At 27.0% G+C, this 22151-nt stretch overlaps 1 protein-coding gene across 3 annotated transcripts in view; it reads right to left on the minus strand.

The window, feature by feature from the left end:
• LOC129608336 (1-phosphatidylinositol 4,5-bisphosphate phosphodiesterase classes I and II) overlaps nt 1-22151 on the minus strand; it is a 285565-nt gene that overhangs the window by 61506 nt on the left and 201908 nt on the right. For all 3 annotated transcript variants that reach the window (XM_055519797.1, XM_055519798.1, XM_055519796.1), the window contains one exon: nt 15502-15639. In XM_055519797.1, coding sequence (XP_055375772.1) covers nt 15502-15639 — 138 coding nt within the window. The remainder of the gene's footprint in view (nt 1-15501; nt 15640-22151) is intronic.

The following is a 22151-nucleotide window of genomic DNA, read 5'->3' on the forward strand; positions in this document are numbered from 1 at the left end:
GTATATATAATTTATTATATAAATTGTATATTATATATTTATAATATGTACGTATATTAGTATAACATGTATACTTTATTATCATAATAATATTTTCTCTTCTAATATAATCATTACAATACAATTTATAAGTAATACAAATTCAACAATAAATAATGAAAAAGGAAATTGAATTGATCTTAGACATATTATACGGATATATACATATGTATATAAATATACATAGATAGTGTATACATATGTATATAAATATACATTTATAGAATTAAAAATTACTACTCTATACAACTACATAAATATAAATTGGTTTATGACACGGAAGTAGTAAAGGAATAGAAATGAATAAAAACTATTTGTATTTTGTATATACCAATATGGAAGTCGGTGGTTGCAAGTAATAACAGCATAACTTTTCATTTTATTCTAAATTCAAAATTTCAATACTATTTAGTTAATACTTTGTGGCTGATTTGATACATGTACTTCAATTATTTCTGAATTAATGGACAAAGTGGTGAAATGTTGCGAGTTTCTATATTCCTCAAAATATTTAATTCAAAGGCACTTGGTAATCATGTAGTCGAATATCAAAAATCTCATTTATTTCCGAACCTACAATAATGCGAAATTTAAAAATTTTAATATAGTTGGTTTTTCTTATAAACAATAAAGTTCTCTTAGCATGTGTTCTCTCTCTCTCTCCTATTCACATTTATATATATACCCGTAGACTGGAAGAATATTGCTCATTTAAGTCTCAATTAAAAATTATATTGCTACTAATATTATTATATTTCCATGATTTTGTAACTTATTTGCTTATTACTTTTTTGAAACTTTCGATTTCGTTGTTGTATTCGGAAAGAAATGCATTGAATATTTTAGCAAAGAAACAAACCATGTCACAAATATACTATAAATTTCTCTTCATATACTGCATAGTTGAGCGTGTAAGGTGTCTAAATTATATTGAATTCAAAGAACCTTATGAAAATAATTTTTATATTCAATAGTGTTCTTAATAAATTATATAAATATTGAATATTTAAATAGTTAAGGAAATACCTAAATAAAAATTTACAAGTTAATTTAGTTGGAACTTCATTTTTAATTCAATTTAATATCAAATTATTTTTATTCTATCATTTCGTATTCAATCTTTTATAAATATTAAGTTAAACAAGTAAGGTTTTAAAATTAAAATTTGTGATACTTTTGAGATAAACCCTTTCATTTTGTATAATTTTTTTTACCTTGTTTACTTTTTATTTGGTATGTAGGTCTTAATCAAATTATCCTGAGAAAGGGTATTAATAATGGTAATAATTTTTGCATTATAATCAGTAAAGAATATAAACTATTTTTGTATACTTTTTTTTAATCAAATTCTTTTTAGTTATCTTGACCCTTTTATGGAAGAGTTTAGGCACAAAAAGATATTATAATGACTTTGAATTTATACTGGACCTGTTTGGAATATTATTTTATAAATTTTATTTGTTTTCTATATCTATGTATTATTAATAATCATAGTTAATTTTGAAAACAATTTTTGATATACATTTTTTTAAAATTTAAATTAAAAGGTAGAATATGAAAGAGTTTATAATTTTGCATAAAATTTCGAATAATATTTTACATTTTAATATTATGGGTTTGTGTCTTTGCTAATAAAAAAAGCATTAATGAATTTAATATACCAAAATTTTTTTAATTTTTTTTTAAATTATGGAATATTAAAATTGAAATTAAAAGAGACCTGCTCTAATATGCCAAATGGTGAATTAATAAATAGAAGATCGCATAGAATGGCTATGAATAAGTTTATTCTCCCTAATTTCTCGCTTTATTACTCACGCTCTTACAAAAATACATTGTTTTACTTACAAAATTAAAAAAAAAATTAGAAAAAAAATATTTTGTCATGACGTCTCTATTTCAAAATAAGTAGATTACGCAATTAAATTTGAAATTTTTGTTTTGTATCCCTTAATCAAAATAGTTATGTAACTAACAATCTAAACAGTTTCAATTCCTTTAAACAAAAATCCTTATTAAAAAAAAGGAAAAATTAATCCAAACTATGCTATAATCACAGTAATAAAAAATATTTCTTTGACATACAAGAAAAAAAGACGGGGAACAAAAAAAGGAAAAAAAAACATTATTTTGTAAATTATAAAGGGGTAGGAAAAGTCCAAAAGGAAACCAATGAAATTAATATTTATGTAACGTTTCCTCTCTGCTCTTTTGAAGTTGATAAAAATGATTGTATGTAACAATAATTCTCACTATTCTTGTTTTTGTTTTCTCTCTCTCTCTCTATACATTTTAAAAGTAAGTCGTTGACATATAAAAATCAAAGAAAAATAACAAAGCAAAACAAATCAAATATTTAATTTGAGTAAACTGAAACGTGTAATAAAAAATTTTAGTTTGTGAAGAGTGGAACTCGAGTCTATTACAAAATTTGCAGTGGTAACAAGAAATTTGAAAATTTTCTCAAAAACTTTATGTTTTAAATAATTTTACACGTTAATTGCGAATCTGAGTTTATACGGTAATTATGAATGTGACATTAGAGTATAAACATAAAGTATTGTTATGTCTAATTACCTGATGGATATCTCCGGTAATTTGCTTGAAATTTCGGTAGTTTAAGTAGGATATGGGAGGTCTACAATAAGCCATGATTGACTGCAGGAGGGGAGCAATTCCTTTGCCCACATTTTTGCCCTTCGGCAAAAAAAATAAAGGATTGATTACTGATTTTATACTTCAGAATACTATGGCGATTCTGTGATTGACATTAATTACAAAATTTTAGTAAAATCAAAATAAAATTAAATTAAAAATTAAATGAATTGAAAAAATTTCAGGGTCTTGCATATCCTAAATACATTTATGGGAATTTTATTCGGATTGAATATTAAAAACACTATAAATAAACAAACAAAAAAAAAAATAATTTAATAAAATTGATTTTTTTATTGTTATGAAAACTAGAAATATAAAGCAAACATTACTAATGGATTTAAGTGTAAACAGAGTGGTAGCGAAAAAACAGTCAATAGTCAAAATTAATTGACACAGTCAATAGTTGCTTGATAACTAATCAACATTAACATTTCACTGAAATATGAAATTCTAAGCTTGTATATGTACTTTGTTCGGAATTATACACATGGTTTTAAAAACAGAAGGTCTTGGGGCACATCATTCATCAAAAATGGAATTTTACTCTCATTTTATTTCATTTTATATAAAAATTATTGAACCAAATACAAAATTTTTTTATCAAAATTTTAATATTTTCAAATTCGAATTTAATACCAATTTAAATTTTCCAAAATTATTTGAAAATTATTTGAAATAATGCAAAAATTTTTTTTATAATTGAAAGAAGTACATATACTTCAATTAATCAAAATTTATACCGTTCTAATAATCTACCTAAGAAAAGTTCTTTCAACAATCACTATATATGACAGGTCAGCTGTCACATGTTTCCTATTCAGAATAGAATTAACAATCTGGGTATAAAAAAATTATAATATTTTTTTGTTTTTTTTTTTTGAAATTTGATATGAAATGAAGCAAATGACAGGAATAACAACGATAATTATGTGTTTGATCCCATCATGAAATTTCTCCATCTATCCATATAGCGAAAAGACAAATGAAACAGGGAAAAAAACAATGTAAAAAAAACAATAACAGTAAGGATAAGAGCAAAAAAAAAAAATAACTGTAATTTATAGAAGAAGCATGACTGTAACTATAAAAATTTGAAGATAAAAAATAACCACAGTTAATGAAGTTCTTTTGTGATATGACATGGTAATGGAAAATAAACTACGACGGGAATAGTTTTACAGTCACACATACAAAATTGGGTGTACAACGCAGGAAAGAGAAAAATAAACGTAAATCATAGACCATGATGTAATGTTCCTATTTTTACCGACCGTATTGTGTAAACAATAGGTAGGTTATGTGATGGCAACAAATTTTGCATATCGAGTTTTCGGTGGGAACGTACTTCTCCATAGTAGGGAAGTGTAAATAAACTATTTTTAGCAACCTGTCGGTCTGTCGGTCTGTGTGTGCACGTGTGTATCTCAAGTTCGGCTGAACCGATTTTGATGAAATTTTATATGTAAGTTTGTTTCCACCATGGCACAGATCGATCAACTTTTGGTATATATCAGGCCTCGGGAACTGCACTTTTTAGCGGGCCTGTTTTACATTTTTGAACATTTTGAAGAAAATATTCAACCGATTTACTTGAAATTTTATATATAAGCTCAGCTCGACCGTCCGCAAAAATTCGTATGTTTTGGAAGAAATCAGGCATCGGCAACTAGACGTTTACTACGGGCCAAATATACATTTTTGTGTATATAAAGAGAAATAATCAACCGATTTCATTGAAATTTAATATATGAACTCCTCGTATTAAAACAATGAACATATAACTTTTTTGGAAAGATCAGGGCTCGAGAACTGATTTGCGGGCCGATTTTACATTTTCCACCATATCCACAGAACAAATTGATGGAATTTCTTGAAATTTGATATTTGAGTTCTGGTTGTTACCGAAACTAACTGGCGAGCATTTCAGGGAATTCGGATAGCACAAAGCGAAACTCTACTAAGAGCCAAATTTACATTTTTCTAAGTATGTTAACTATAAGCTTACTAATGTCCTAAAAATTGGAAAGAAGTAGTTAACAGACATTTTTATAATATTCTGTAACACTTTCATTTAACTAGACAATACACAATGCGGTCGGTTATGTGCTGGCCACATCAGATTTTTTTTTTTTACAGTTATTTTTATTTTAGAGTCTTTGTTTCTTATTTTAGCTTTTGATCAAATTTAATTGGTTTTCCCGAGACGTCCACGTAATAATTTCTGAAATAGATTTTGACCTACTATTTTCTGCTTTTTTTCTTGTTAATTTTACAGTGTGTGTTTTTTGTTTTTACTAAAAAAAGAAAAAAAAACAATAAAATGGTAAATGAATGACCATTAGATGATTGGATTTTAGTGGTTTTTCTGTTATATCGATTCGTTTTTTTAGTTTTGTAAGAGAATGTGTGATTGTTGCTCATATTATATTTTTTTTTGTTGTTAGTTTTCCTATGGTGAGTCTTTGAACTCTATATCTATGACAGTGATGACATGTAATTTAGTTTTCTTTTCAAGGATTTTACTAGTTTTTAGGTTGTTTTTAAAAAAAAAAATTATTCAACTTATAACAGAAGTGAAAGGAAAAACCTCTAATATCATAGAATAAAGCAAAAAAATTTTTCATTGCACTCTTGTAATGAAAGCGTTTGAAGTCAAATAATACAATTTCTCAAGTTGAAACAAAAAATTTCAAAAGTGCCTCTACTCATTTGGATATACTAAGTGTGTTAAAACAATTTTAGTAACAAATTTATTAAAATTTTAATTGATCTGAAGTACTCATACTCATCGGTTTCTTAGAAGAACCGACTTTGATGCGGTTAATGTGACATTCGTCAAGGATTGAATTTGTGAATTACTTTCGCAAAATAAAAATATTTCTTTTAGATTTTGGAATAAATGTTTTTATCTTTATAAAAATGTAAGGATTTAAAAAAAAATAAAAGAGATTGTTTAGATAAGGCGATTAAAAGCGAGAAAACTTTTTATTTTAATACTCTGTGGTAAACCTTTCAGATTTAGACGACAATATTCTCGATTTACATTGAACTGAAGTGAACAAAAGATTGTAGAAAGTTTTGTAATTTACTCGAAATTTTTGTTGAGCAATAAAAGTAAGTTTTGATTTTAATGTTTAGCAAAATTAAAAAAACTAAATCGAAATAATAAAAATTGTTTTTAGGAAAATTTGAGAAATTACTAATAGATCTTCATTATTTTTTAATGTAATGCCAAACGCTATTGATGACCTGTCGCTTAAGGAAAGCAGTTTAAATCTTCTTATTTATACTATTAATCTGAATTATGTATGAATCAACATTAGAATTAGATTTTATAAACCGATAATATAATTTAAAATAAAATTTCATTTGTGTATTCAAACAAGGGTACAATGAAGCTGTATTCATTTGAAACAGCTAACTGGGCCTGTCTCACTCTAAGAAATTCATGTCTTACTTTGGACTGGGGGACGGGAACTGGACATACTTGACCATTCAGATTTGAGATTATTGGTGGTTGTCCTCACTGGATACTGCTTCACAATGGCCTATTTGAAAAGGATGGGCAGGGCGGAGGACAGGGTCTGCTGCCTATACCTGTAAGAGAAAAAAACAAAGAGGACAATACTTCAAAGGGATCTTTGTAACCCCGAAAGGAATTTAGCGACTTAATGTGGCTGCTATACTGCAGTTTTTCAGGGGCCTAGGTACAGGGCTAATGTAGATAGACATGGGAATCCCAAAAAATGCTATGGGTCGATTTGAGAAGAGCTAATGGGCCTCGAACCCCAACGGAGGGAAAACAAAAAGAAAAACCTATATTTATGAATTGGTAACCGTGCAATTTTTTTCTTCCAAAATATTTTCAGTTCATTATTCATTAGTTTAATGAAACTTGGATTAATATTGAATTAGAATGTGAGACTTGTTAAATTACAATAAAAATTATTAACTATAATAATAACAAAACAAATTAAAAAATATTTATTTCTCGGTAGTATAGTGGTCAGTATACCTCCACCTGATGTGTTCAAATAAATTTTGAAACAACAAGATTATTGCATTTAATCCCAAGTCTTCGGAAAGAGCACAGCTCTGATCTGAAATTATCAAAAACTCTGAAATAAAAAAGAATTTATAAAAAATATTTAAGTTAAATGTTAAAAGTTTTATACAATTTCGTATTGAGGATTCCTCGGAGCAAGTAAAACTTATAAAATTTCATAATCCTTAACAAAGCAATCATAATTTTTAATTTATTTTAACAAAAATTTGAAAATTTAGTAAAATTTTAAATTTAGAATGAAAAATTATAATTTTACAATTTGAAAAATTTCCTCTCAAACAAAGGATAATAATTATATTTTAAAGGATACATGACTGTGTGTGTGTTATATACCATATAATATTGTAATTTTAAACATGTTTCTTATTTCTTCTTTATAATTGAAATTAAATGATCATTGTAAAAAGTAATGTGTTCACATTATATTTGAACTTTTCTCTTTTATTATTTCTTCTACTTGTTTTTTTCTTCTACAATATTTTACTTATTTTACTAGAACATTTGTCATAGAGGATATAAAAAAAATTGATACTATGATATCAACATTAAAGGAGATGTTGAATTGTTTGTTACATGTCAACTCAATAAGATCATATACAAGATTTACTAAAATCCTTTTGATATTTTTGGGTTACTATAAATATGTATATATACATTTATACATCGATTATGAATATACACATATAACTTCTAATTTTAGATATGAAATGTAATCCAAAAGAGATATATGTATGAAGATTTTTAAGAATAAGTACAATATTTAATTTCTATACTATTTAAACAGGGTGATTTAGTAATGAGTACAATATTATAATCATTATTCAGTATAAGCATATAGAAAAATTCAGAATATTTGATCATATATTTACTTGTCTAGATCAATCAAAATGGGAGGTGTTTTAACACAAATAAATTTAAAATTTTAAAAAGTTCTATTCAATGGCTTGAAAATGAGGTGTGTAAGGTGTGGTTCAAATTTTGTATTTCAAGCATTTTCATGAATAGTAAGCGTATTTCGAAAGAATTATTTTACTCTTGTTTTCATTCTCTTGTTTAATCTATTTTTGGATTTCTTGAAGCTAATTGATGTACGTGTATGTTATATAATATTGTGCTCATATTATTCTGAGTCAACCTGTCTATCATAAATATAAAATATCTCCAATGTTATTCAATGTAAGATAATGACATTTCAGCATAAAAGAAAATATTATTTAATCCATATTTGAGTTTTAAAAAGCACAATATTTATGTAGCATAATATTTAGCAAAATGTGGAATATTCAAATATTTTGGTAATACACATACATACACGATAACATGTATGCTACATAAGAAACTAATTTCTACAATTCCAATCACAAACATTCGAAATATTTTATTTTTTAAAGAAGAAAAAAATAATAATATTTTTATTACAAGATAAATTTATATTTTAAGAAAAAAATACTTGATATTCTTGTTTTAGTTTGCAATAACACAAAAAATTCACAGGAATATGTTCGAAGCTGGCAAAACAGCACAATTCCATTGAGTTTTTCAGATTAAGAACTTAAATTTTTACTTAATAACATTTAGTATAAATATTGAAAATGTTGTTCAGATAAAAAATGAGATGCTTCTTCACAACTTCTGTGAATGCCGAGCTTTGTAATTCACTGCTCAGCAAAAAATCATTAATACATCTATACAATCTTCTTAAAATAACAGACTCGGTCTTATTTTAATATCTTGCCACCAGTTGAAGAAACAGTGACTATCGGTCTTCGTGAAGAAGTGGTAGCATCATACACTTGCATTGATTAAAGTGCCAATTCAATGTGGTATGAATTAACTACTTTAAGCAAGTGAACAACTAGAATTTGGTAGTATTATAGCATAAAAACTGTACAGCTCTAATTTATTTTAAAGCATTATACCCACAAAATCTATATTTCAGTCATTACAGTAAGTTATTTCTCTACTCACCAACATATATACAACCGTATAAGGATAGCAATATTTCATTTCAAAATTTCAACAATATGCAAAATTTTCATAACAAAATTTTTTTTGTGCAATTATTTTGACAAAATAAAGGTACAATTTATTTTTTCTTTTTTTCATTTTCATTTAAATCCTTTTTTAATTAATTTTTGATTCTTTTGAATTAAAAATAACATATGATACGTTTCTAATTTGAAACATAAGCATAAATGTGCGTGTGCATAAGTGTTTTTAAAATATAGATGAAAATTTTTTGATTGGTTTTTGTTTTTTTTTTAAAGTATTTAATTAAATATTTGGATATTTTAGAAATTACTTTGTGTCTTGTTTTTTGTTCACCTTCACTCATTTTCGGTGAGAACGTGGAACTTAGGCAAATGCTTTGAGTCACACTCTGTTTTCGGCTATAACTCTATTTTTGATCAGCATTTTCCATTTAATTCGGCCTCCTTCCAAGTGATTCATGCTCGCCACACACAGTTTAAGAGGTCTATCCACCTTAATTTTTCCCTGTTTGTTTTAATTTAATGTCTGCCTGGCTATCGTATTATTCGGCTTTCGTAACGTGTGTCTCAGTCATCTACACTTGCCGACCAGGTTTATAGATTTCTGGCTCGCATTCGTTTACTATTGCTCCGGACCAGTACGTACGACTTCCGTGAAGGTCATAACCGGTCAAAGGTCTTCTTCCTTTTGACTACCTCTTCTATGTTTCATTCCATCACCGCCTACCAGACGAATTGTGACATCCGCTTAATTTGGCTGTCTTCTTATTGAACAGGTATATAGACATTTACTTTTGTTGGTGTTGATCTTAAGACCGACTTCCGCAGCCTCTCTTTCCAGGATGTGTATTTTGGTCTGTATTTTCGCATATGTGTTTTCTGGAACCCGTATTCTCGTACATGCCTTTGATGATGTTTACAATTTTTCGCGAACGTCCGCTTATAGTCTAATGCGTTCCAGATGGTTTTATGTGTAATTTTGTCGGATGGTCGATTGAAACCGACCAAATGACAGTAAAGCGGACTATTCCATTGATTAAATTGTTGTATGGTAATTCTGAGTATGTTCGAGTGTCTATACAGCCTCTGTTCTTACGGAATCCGGTTTCTTCTTTTCTGAAAACTTCTCTTTACGATCCTGTTCATTGCAGTCAACGCCAGTACTTATCGTTTTGAAAAGAGTGATACTCTTTTATTTCTTGGATTCTTGAAGATTTCCTTTCTTCGGAAGTATTATAAGAATTCCCACTTTCTATTTGTTATTTATATTTCTCTTTCTATTATTTATTTATATTTTGTTAAAGATTTTTGATTTTCAATAAGGTTTCACAGAAAATCTGGTTTTACTCACCAAAAAGTATATTGTAAATACAAAAATAAAATTTTACAAAAAACGTAATTAGGAAAATTGTCATGATTCAAAAGTAAATTATAGTTTTTACATAAAACACAAACGATACATGTGTCACGTAATAATCTAAATAAATTCAGAAATTTTTCGACTTTCAAAAAAAAAAAAAAAGATCCGAATGAGTGAAATACAAGTTCCCACTACAAAAAAAATATTCTAATTACATTTTGGTTCCAATGACGGTAAGCAAATTAAGAAGCGCACAAAACTTCTATTCGTCGAAAAGGTTTTTGATTCATTTGACACTAAAATTTTATGTACGCATCCAAAGAATTCAAATATGCCTGTGCATTTATAAAATAAAATTAAAGCACATATTCTAATTTAAAACCCAAAAAACATTGTGTTAATCGACCGCAAAATAGTTGTTTACGCACATAATGTGAGGTTCGAACACATCGTTAGTCATTCGTATTACGTCTCACGTCAATTATCAACCGGATTGTAACAAAGTTTTTGCACTTTCGAGAAGAACTCTAATGATTTAAAAAGTTTTTTTGTTTAAGTGATTAAATTATCGATATCACAGAAGTCTTGAGCCGTATCGTTGGGTTTAGATCCTTGGAGATATAAATATATCGAGGCTCGAGTGCTAATATATCTGGTCAAAACTCTACCTAATAATTTCTTTAATATTATTTCCATACAGTCTATATTCTCGTGTCCGCTGCCATAAAAATATTTATTGTCCTCCATTCTAGGGGTAGCAAATCACTGGTAATTACCCCCACTATGTAATTAACTGCTACAAATGTTGGTATTATTTCATTTATTAAAGAAATACCCGGACTGTTGTTCTTTTTTGATGCTGTTGGCTGCAATTTAATATTGATTTTTACTTGTATCCCATGATAGTTAATACAGGATAATGTACTAAAGTCACATTTCCTCAACTTTTCTTGTTTCCATTAGTATATGTGGTATTCACGTAGTTTAGAAAAATAAAATTAGGAATGCTAGCATTTATATATGTGTAAATGTGGTAGGTATTTTCATAATTGAAATGGTGACATTTAATGTTTTTTTTTTTTTTAGAAAAAACTAAGAGCATCAAGGCATTCTACTATATAGAAGCTCATAAGAGAAAAAGTATTTGGTTACATGAAATGACTTTTAAAAAGGAAAGGAAAACTTTTCTCTTCTCTTTTTTTTTTTTTTGGTATTTTCTATTTCGCTAATTAGTTTTAAATACGTGATTGCACGCTGTTTTTGTTTTTGTTTTTTTTTTTTCACTGTAAATGTTAGAAAAATTAAGTTAATTTTTTTCTTCTTTACAACGGTATAAGATCTCTTCTTTTTTTATTTCTATTTCTGTTTTTTTTTACCACTAACAAACACCATCATCATTATAATAATAATAATCATCATCATCATCATCAGAATCATCATCGCGAATAATAATAATAGTGGTGTAATTATTTGCAATTTAAATTCAAAGACTTCATGTGGGTTTCCTTCTCTTAGGTTCTATATTTTTTTTCTTGCAATTTTTACAGTTCGTTGCTCTCCCTTCATCAACTATAAAATTATTCCCACATCCTTAAGTTCATGGATATTGTATATATAAGTATATAATGAATATGTACTTAAACATTTTAACTATATTTCAACTTTTAGTTCTAATAGATTGCAAAAAAGGATCTTTGTTACATTATGGAAGTTAAATATTTTAATGAGTTCTTAATTGAGATGTAGGTAATCTGTTGAGATGTACAAATATATGCATTAATATATATATAAATATATATATTTATATATGTATATATATATTTATATATATATATCTAGGAATAACTTATTATTTTTTTTACATTTTAATGTGTTTGTTTGCAAAGCTTTATATAATACAAAAAAAAAAAATTGAAGAAAATTTTGAAACAGAAAGAAGGAACAACTGATAATGTCCTTTTAATTAGAAATGTCTGTGAAGGTAATTATTATTTAAAATATATGTTGTATGTGTGGCATTATAAATGAATATATTCCGTGCATTTGATAAAGAAACTAAAGAGTAACTATCATCGAGCGTAAACTGATTGTATAAATAATAATGTGATAGAAAAGTCATATTTGAAGTAAGTAGGTTATCTAGAAAATTGTAAGTAAAAATAAAGTCAAGCAATAGTCGGCATTTTTTGTGGGTTATGATGGGAAAATATGTAATATGCGAGTAAGAGTATGAGCCAGTCGAATTTCTTCCATTACTTACTTACAAAAAAGAAATGACATTTTCAACTGACTTTGTTGATTGTTTTCTTTTGACAGATAATAAATTTTTTATGGAATTTGATGTACCTATGTCTATTATTTATAATTGAATTCTTGAAAATTTTTTGAAAAATTTTAATAGATGGGCGGCATTTTGAAATTGAATAGACCGCACTCTGCCGACAACTACTGTAGAATATAATAAAATAACAGGCTTTAGTTTTAAGTAATTCAGTCTGTTTATTCTCTAGGGAACGACGGCTTTCAATTTCTATGCTTCCAGAACATTTTTTAAAAATCTTATAAAACTTGAAGTTTTCACCTATATAGTTAACGCTTTTCCACATAAATTTATTCTGTCAAGTTGATTAGATTTTTGCAACCACAAAAGTAAAACATAATTATTTGCAAAAATTAGAAAAAATATTCAAGTGAATTTTAAGTTAGGAATGTATTTCAGTGTGTGCTACAATTAAAGTAAAATAATGAGCTAAATAGTATAGAATAAAACATGAAATCGATGATCTGCTATACTAATTTAGAAATTAATTGAAAAATTTATTTGATTAATAAAACGTCTCTCCTCTGGGAGTTTTGCATACCATTTTACTGTCTTAAACAAAGGTCAACAGGGATAGTGACCATTGCATTCTAGAAAATGGAAATTTCATTTAATCAACTTGAATAAATTTTTTTTTTCTATAATTACAGACTTAATTTATTAATTCATTCATTTGATATAATCATAATTAAGTTTAAATGAGTTTGTCGTCACTTTTTACGGAAAAGTCCAAAATTAATTTGTATTTGCATGATTATGAAAATTAAATGAAAAATAAACCATAATTCATCAGATATGTAAAAATAATTTTTAATATATTATATATATAGGAAAAGAAAAGGACAAAACAAAATGTAATTGAATAAGAAAAAAAAAAAAAGAAAATAAATAGAAGTTACCCGGGTCCTTTTTATTTGATTGCATATCTCTTTTGCTCATTATAAGCTAGAAATTTTTCCTTACCTTGTATATAAATGAACCGTACATATTAGGAACAAACCACGTTAGTTTATGAAAATTAATAGAGTTACCCTATTATTATAAAAGAAAAGAACAGACAAAAATGAAGAATGTTAGAGTTCATATATGATTTTGGATATCACAAGCAGTTGAAATTATTTTTTCTCTCTATAAAAACTAAGGTGTTCCCTTTAAAAAATAACATGCTGATGTCTAAAATCGAAATTAAATATTGAAACCTAACAGAGTTGGGATGCGTTCTATTATTTGTTTTTTGCCATCAAACAAAATTCAATGATGTTAACAACGTTAGAACTTCTTTCAAAATCAAATCAAATTAAACAAATTCTGTGAACTATATCGGCAACTGTAAGTCTAGATCAAAAATTGTATGCCAAAATTACGGAACTGATCACAAATCTAATTACAAAACGATTTTCCAAGTTGTATTTCAGTACAGAGTAATAAATTCAAGTCCTGTACTTGTCATATACAATTTGGTATAAATTATACTCCGTTTCGCTCCGTTTCACTCCAAAAATATTTATTAATTTTCAAGAATTGCTCCTATGAAACTTAAAATTCAACCATTTTAAAAATAATTTGGATAATCTGGTAGTCTTATATAAATATTTTCCGGTACATTTAATGGACTATGGTATTAAAATGCCAAGAAAAACGACAAACAAATATGAAAATGAAAATGGAAAAAAAAAAAGAAATTAAATCAGATAAGGCAAGGCGAAACGGTGCTAATGGTGATAACGTTGTTCTTCGCTAATTTTTTTCTTGTTTTTTTTTTTTGGTTTCTCCAAACAAGTACATATACTCTGCCTGTTTACCACATTATTTTAATTTAGGATTTTACACTTACTGTTTTTTTTTCTTTCAATTGTGTCTGTTTACACTATTGTTGTCAAGATTTTAAAATCACATAGTTACTTAGTTCTTTATATACATAGATAAACACACATAAATGATTGCATAATACAATTTTAGAGCAGGAAAATCTTAATTTGCAAATTAAAATTTCTAATGAATTTTTAAATTGAATTTTGTGTCTCGAGCAATTACATGAGAAAAACAAAATGAAGAGCAAAAAAAAATTGAATAAATTATGAAATATAGAGAAAAAAAAATGGAAAATTTATTAAATTGATATTTTCTAACCATTATCGAATTTTTTTCTCTCAAGGACAAAACAAAATTTAATTTGTTTCATTTCCTTTTTGGACATTTTGAAAATGATTAAAAAATGATCAACTGGAGACAAATCTATATAGAATACAGAAATGATTTTTTTTTTTTTTTTGGTTTTTTCGAAAATGCAAATGATTTGAATAAAATTTTTTTTTAATTGAAATTATTGATCGTATATCTAGCTATATCCTATGTTATAGCAAATAAATAATAGAGAAAATTATAAATTCAATTGATTCTGATGAAAATTGAAATCCTTATGGTATACAAATCATTATATAATTATTAAAAAGGTAGCTGAAATGTGAAAAATTCTAATTACAAAAATTTGTTTTCAAAAAAAAAAATCTATGGAATTAATGTGGAAATTAAATTCGAAATTTTGTGGCAGGCAACTGCAACCGCTTTGAAAAAGTAAGATAATTGAAATTATGAATATGAGGTATTTGAACCATGAAAACCAAATAAAGACAGTACTACTATTGTCATAGCATTAATAAATTTTACAAGTGAGTAACATCTGCAACAGTAATTTTGTTATACTATTTTGTTATACTCCCAATTTATACTATTTTGAAGTGAAATTTCTATATTATAATCATTACACTCATTTATCGAAAATTTCCCTCGGTGTAATATAACAGTAATGCATTTAAATTATTATTAAATATGATAACAATTCACTATTGTCATACATAACCGTAAATTTTAACATACAATTATTATTTAACTGTTATATTTTCTTGAAATTTATAATAAACTAATTTCCTTATAACTATATATATGAAATATTTCTATACCTATACAAAAAATATATACACAAATTTCAATATTAATATTAAAATATCATTATGTTTTATAACTGTTATATATATCAATTGATATATTACAAAAATTTAATATTTACCTGTGCAATATCCTTGCTCATACAACAAAAATTTATAAAATTCATGTTAACAAAATCACTACCAAAACACACTGAAACCGTTTTGTCTTCAAGTGTATCCTGTGATCCAATTGTTGCAATTTGACGTAATTTACTGTCCTAGAAAATATAAATAAAAAAATTAAAAATTTAAAATTAATTCATGTATACACCATAATTGAATAATTTGTTCATGTATATCATATAAATTATATATTTGTATAACAGAAAAATATTTTATTTTAGTCACTCCACCAATTATTTTAGAATTCAGAATAAGGTAATTTTTTTCGAAAAAAAAAAATTAAAGTGGGTAAAATTTATTCTATTTTTTTTCTGTATAAATTTTTATAACATTTAAAATTCAATTGAATTGATCAGAAAATAAAATATTCATGTCATTAAAATAAATTTGAAGAAGAAAAAAGGGAGCTTTTATTTTTTTTTAAAAATTCGAAAATATTTTCATTCATCTTTTCGTCATTAAATATTAAATTTGAATTTTTATTATTGTAATTAGTGGTGATTTTACGGAAATCAAAATTTTTATAATAAGTTTTCTTCGAAATGGAAACTAGCAATAACAGTGCTCAATCCGTACAAGGTTAGTTTAATTTTAATATAGAAGTCTTTTTAATTGTTGGTCAAATTGAGTGTGTGAATTATGCTCGACTAAACCTCCGCTATCACGCACATAAGAAGATATATGTTACAACTAGAAGGCGAAAATCTTCTAGTATCATGCGGAGCTAGATAAGTTTTTGTTGATTTTAATTTGAAAATGTCTTTAATCGTTGATCGAATTTATTATGAAAATTACATTCACTTTACTCTGAATCCACACGCACATAAAGAAATATATGTTACAATTAGAAATATATGCATCCAAGCGGCGTATCGCGGCTTATATTAGAGATGGCATGTTCCCAGAGGAAGCTCGCATATATGAAAAGGAAAGGCTAGAAGAGCTGAGGGCCTGCGGATCGGGTGTTGTGGCCGACCATACCCAGAAGAAGAGAAGGTCAGAAAGCTACACCCCTGATGCAGGACCCTTAAAAAAAGAGGTCGATGAAGGGCATTGTTGAGGGAAAGGTCCCTGGGAACATTCCTCAACAAAACCCGAAAATGACTTCTTATCGAGATGCAGTAGCACAGGTCAAGGTGGCCATCACTCATAAACTGCATCCAGAGGAAAGGCTATCCGAAGTCCAGATGGAGAAAATCAAAATATTAAATTAATAAAGTTGTGGATTATCATCCACAATTCACTGCAGCGTTGCAAAGAGACGGATGGATATCCATAACATGCAATAATCACTCCAGCGGATTCACCGCAGAGTTGCTGGGGATGAGCAGGAGCCGGGTTCGCACTATTGCGAATTTCTTCACGGGACACTGCCCAGTGAAATACCACCTGCGTAGGCTGCGGAAGTCGGGCTTCCCTCTGTGCAGATTTTGTGGGGGTGGCGATGAGACCGACGTGCACATTTTCTGCGACTGAGATATCTCCGGCTTTGTGGTTGGGACGGGGATATTATAGGCGGGAGCGTGGGGAGGCTACAATAAGTCAAGAATGGCTGCGGTGGCTTGGAGGGTTACTCCTGTCCCACTCGGATCCCTTAAAATTTGCAAATCTGCAAATCTGCAATCATAATTTTACCGGTACGAGTGCTGCGATATTGGAATCAAGAACCAAATATTTCGCAATCAAAGGTATTCCCAGTTTGACCTAGATGGGGGTTAGTACGGGTGCGATATATAGCAATAATGTCTGATTAGTCGACAATAGTCGGACAGCCACAAGGGCTCTGGATTCTTCTCAAATTTTCTGCCGTATAGCGGGAGACTGTCTCAGATAGCTCCACCAGCAAGGTCAGGATAATCGGATCGCATTGTACTGGGTGGCAGGAAACCTTAAACTGGAAAAAAAATTTGCTAGCGAAGCGGTGGCTATTCCTGTTATGTTTCACTGTTGTTCTTTAGCGGGATTGGACCAAGCAAATTCCGCGAGTTGTTAAGTAGAAGAGGAAAAAACAAGAGTTCGGAGCATTCGGGTTTCCTGACGGGACACAGCAGACTTAAGAAACAAATGTTCCTCGAATTCATTAAAAATGTGGGTCTCGAGAGGGTGTCCTAGGCAACTCACAGGACACATAGGAGGAAAGGCGTTTGAGTTCAATAGATCTTTTAGGTAGCGGTGACTTCAATTTGCAATCTATAATCATCAATATTGGTTTGTTCCATAAGCACACAATAAATAAAATTTCCATTACCCGTGATAAGACCCGTGATTATAAACATGTTTGGCAGTGATTAATGCTGTCTCTGACTGAAATTCATAGTTATCGAGTAGGAGTATGAGTTTTTTTTTCATTTTAAAATTATTTATTTTGTAAAATTAAAGTTTTCATATCAAATTATTTTGACTTTTTCTTTGTCTCCTTTGCCATAATTAATAATTTTCATTTCTTAAATGTGTACGATTGCTTTGGGTTTTTTTTTCTCCTTTTGTTTATCTTTGCCTTTAAGAACCAAAAAAAAAAAAAAAAATACAAAAGTATCCTTTTTTTTATCTACACTTTCATTTCATTTCTATGATCCTTCGGTTCTCTGTTTTCCTATTTACTTTTTTATTTTAGCCTCAAAATGAATTATTACTGTACAATTTTTGTTTTTTCGTTTTTTTTTTTATAATTTCCTTTCCTAAAGTTTTACTTACTCCTTTTTTTTTGTCTTTGGTTTTGTTGCTTTAAGCTTTTAATTACACTTTCTTTTTCCATTTACTATTATAAGTATTTTTTTTTTATTAAAAGGATAGAAATAAGGATTTGTATTGCTAAAAGTATCAAAAATAAGTAGAGAAAAACACCGAATAGAATGGAATTACGAAGGAAACGAAAAGACAGCACTTCGTTCTTCTCATTCTCTCTCTCTCTCTTTCTTGCTCTTTTCCTTTATGTTAATCATTTCTCGTATAATTTTCAATATCTTTCAAAATGTATTTTTATCTTTGGATACAATCCAGCATAAAATTTTTCTTTTAAAATTACTGAAGCCTGGAATGAGTTTTCATAAAAAGAAAAAATCTAAGAGTATAAAACAGAACCTAACCATCATTAGCAGTCAACCGTAGATTGTAGAAATAAAAAAAAATTTTTTTTTAACCGAAAGTTAAATTGCAATGCGTTCATTTCTTTAAGAGTGTGGTTTTTCATTTTTTTTTTATTTTTATTTCTTATGCTTTGCTTCTTAAATTCGTGTATGTACGTATAATTATACCCATCTCTTTATAAAGGTAAATAGTATATTTACATTAGTATTTGTATAAGGATATAAGACTTAGTACATTATATGCTTTTCAGTACCTGGATTCTATTTCCTCATCGACATCTGGAACTTAAATATTTTCTATTTTAATTTTTTTTAACCACAATAATTACATAAATGCTTAATATAAAATTTAACTGGAATATTACTAAAAATTAGGGATGTAAGATCATTATAAACTATAAAAATAAATGATATGAAATTGTGGAAAAGAAATGCCGTACCCAAATTAACAACAAAAAATAAAAACCACCTTTTACCGACAAAAATATTAAATGAAGCAATTAAATTCCTAGAGATTAAAATTTAAAAGTATAGAATTTTTTTTTTTTTTTGCAAAAATTTGATGATTATTTCGAATTTTTGAATTTTAAAATAATTAGTGAAATATTATTTATGAATGAATAATAAAAGTTAATGCCTCATTTGTTAATTACAGCAACAATTTGCTGTATGAATAATTTGTGTACTAAAATCATAGTTCATTATTAAATGAAACGATCATCAAGCAAATAACGCTCTTTTAAATACTAAGGTTAATTTATGGACATTAATTTAATACGAACTACAACAATGGATTGTATTCGCTTCAATCACAATGGAAACATGTACAAGATTTGCACTACAATAAAAATTTTATTGTGAATAACTGTGCCTATTCTATAGTGAAGAATCAATGAAACTGAGACAACCTTTAATAACCCTTAGAACTAAATACAAAAACAAAAACAGTAGCGTAATGATAAATGGGAATAAATATATCACAGTTCAATCTCGGTTTACTGAACAAGAACATTATTTTATCAAGGTAATCAAGTGGTTTCTACTGTAGTGCAATAATTCTTTTCTTAAATTATAAATTTTTTTTCTTTTCTCTAATTCTTTTTATTCTCATATTTATTTTTAAATATTCTTTAGTTTCATCTAGTATATATTATAAAATTGTGTTCCCTAGTATATATTATATTATAATGTTATATTATATATTATATACTATTATATTATAAAATTCTATAGCGACCCTTTTTTTCTTAAGCAAATTTTCTTGTTTCAAATCTAATTTTTCAACTCATTTTTGCATACAAATATATATATGTATGTAAAAATTATGATATATATGTGTAATATGTGTGTATGATGATATATATGATGATATATATGCATATAGCAAAATTGATATATATGGGTATATGGATTTTATCTTAAATAAAAAATGTACGATATTTTCAAATGACTAACTGACATTGATGATTCAGTTGTTAAATGGACACATTTCTTCTATAATATTTTTATATACGAACTAATAATTCAAAATGCCATTTACTAAAATATTCGATAAAGAAATGTTTTATATACGATATATATATCATGAATACATATGTACGTACGCTTCAACACTTTCAATAAAAAAAAAAAATATTGTATACAATCCTTTACCATTAAGATTACGGTACTTAAGTATACTTAAAAATCCTTACATAAGTAAAAAGAAATTTTTTTTTTATATTATATTAGTAACACATATATACCCTTATTTCAGAGATATGAAACTTGTTGCAGGTGGAGTGGGACGGACATTAAATACTCATACTTGTTATATATGGGCCGTCAAAACTTTTGAAAATGTTCTGGAATCTAGCTATTTTAACATATAATACCTCCTAATGAAGATAGCATTAACGATGAACTATAGAGGTATTCAAATTCATTCAATTCAAATAATAATCCAAAAGTCATGAACTTGTCAACTTTCAAAGTTCACACTAAAAATTTTTTATATTTTCTGAAGCTTTTTTTTAATTTTTTCAATTGTACTACTTTTGAATAGAAATGGTACATTAAATTTGATTATACTTGAAATTTGCTATAAACTAATCCACGGTGCACAAGACAATTTCCGAACAAATCACAATATACTAAACAAATTTCCATTTGGAATTTGATTGAAATTTTTAATAAATATTTTCTATGCAGTTCAAGTTTTCAATGACGCAATATTGTAACCAGTGTATCCAATTGTAATCTTAATTACTCTGGCTCACACAAAATACTCTGGCTCACAATTTTATAAATTTTACATATACCTGCCGCATATTCAATATAATATATGAATAAAATAATTTGCAAAAAAAAAACAAAAAAGAAAAAAAATTGTTGCATTTCTTAAGTGTAGAAAACTTTCTAGATTGTGCATTAGTATAGTATGCACGATGTATAACTGAAGAGGAAATGAGTTAGATGCACATGTACTTAATTTTTTTTTTTTGTATTATTACATATATGAAATTTCTACATATACATACATACAATAATGCACTTCTTATGTACTGCATTTATTTACTAGCTTTCAACTTTTAAATAATTAAAAAAGAAAAGTGAAATACTAGTTACATATATATATATATATATATATATATAAAAGGGTAGAAAATTTAAGAGAAAAATAAAAATATGAAAAACAATTTTTTGCTTTTAAATTTAAAAGAAAATTAATGAGAATCAAAAGACTTATAAATAATAATCAAACTGTACACATACATAAATAAATAATATTAAAAATTTAAACACTATATTTGAAATATTTGACACTTTTGAACTTTTTATTTTAGTATTTTTGTTTGTGCTCTCTAAAATAGAGTCTAATGAACTTTAACAAAACCAAAAATAATTAAATTCGAAATCTCCCAAATTCTATTCGACATTCAAGTGGTAAAGTTTAAAAATAAAGTGAAAAAATTTTATTGCCCCTGAAGGTATGCAATTTTTTATTTTTTCATAATTAATTAAAAATAAATTTTGTACTCTGATGTTATTGAACTAACAAACACTATTTCTAGTTTTTTCCAATTTCTAGATGTATTCACCTGATTTATAAAATATTTTCTCATAAAATAATGCAGTATTGAAAAAAAAATAAAAATATTTTTTCGAAATTAAATGAATGCAGTGTTGTGGCACGCATTAAAAATTTGCAATAAATTAGTTTTTCATATTGTTCCATCCAAAATGAAGGTCAATAACCTAAATAAAACAAGTCTTTTTCATGTATTAAAAAAAAAGGCAAAAATTATTTGCCGGCAAACCGGTAACGTAGACGCTAAAAAAAATTTTTTTTTTAATTCCTATTTTTTGTTTTCACAATAATTTGATTAGATCAATTTAAATGGAATGGAAAACTGAAAAACGGAAAACAAGTTTATCATAGAAAAATTCATACTAAAAACAATTCTAAATTTGGCTCCTTTTTGCTTTTGTTTTATTAAAAATAGATTATAGATCAAAGTCGTATTGATGAATTATAAAAA

Source organism: Condylostylus longicornis, unplaced genomic scaffold (genome assembly GCF_029603195.1).
Source record: "Condylostylus longicornis isolate FDR11 unplaced genomic scaffold, ASM2960319v2 ptg000031l, whole genome shotgun sequence".
Taxonomy (NCBI): Eukaryota; Metazoa; Arthropoda; class Insecta; order Diptera; family Dolichopodidae; genus Condylostylus; species Condylostylus longicornis.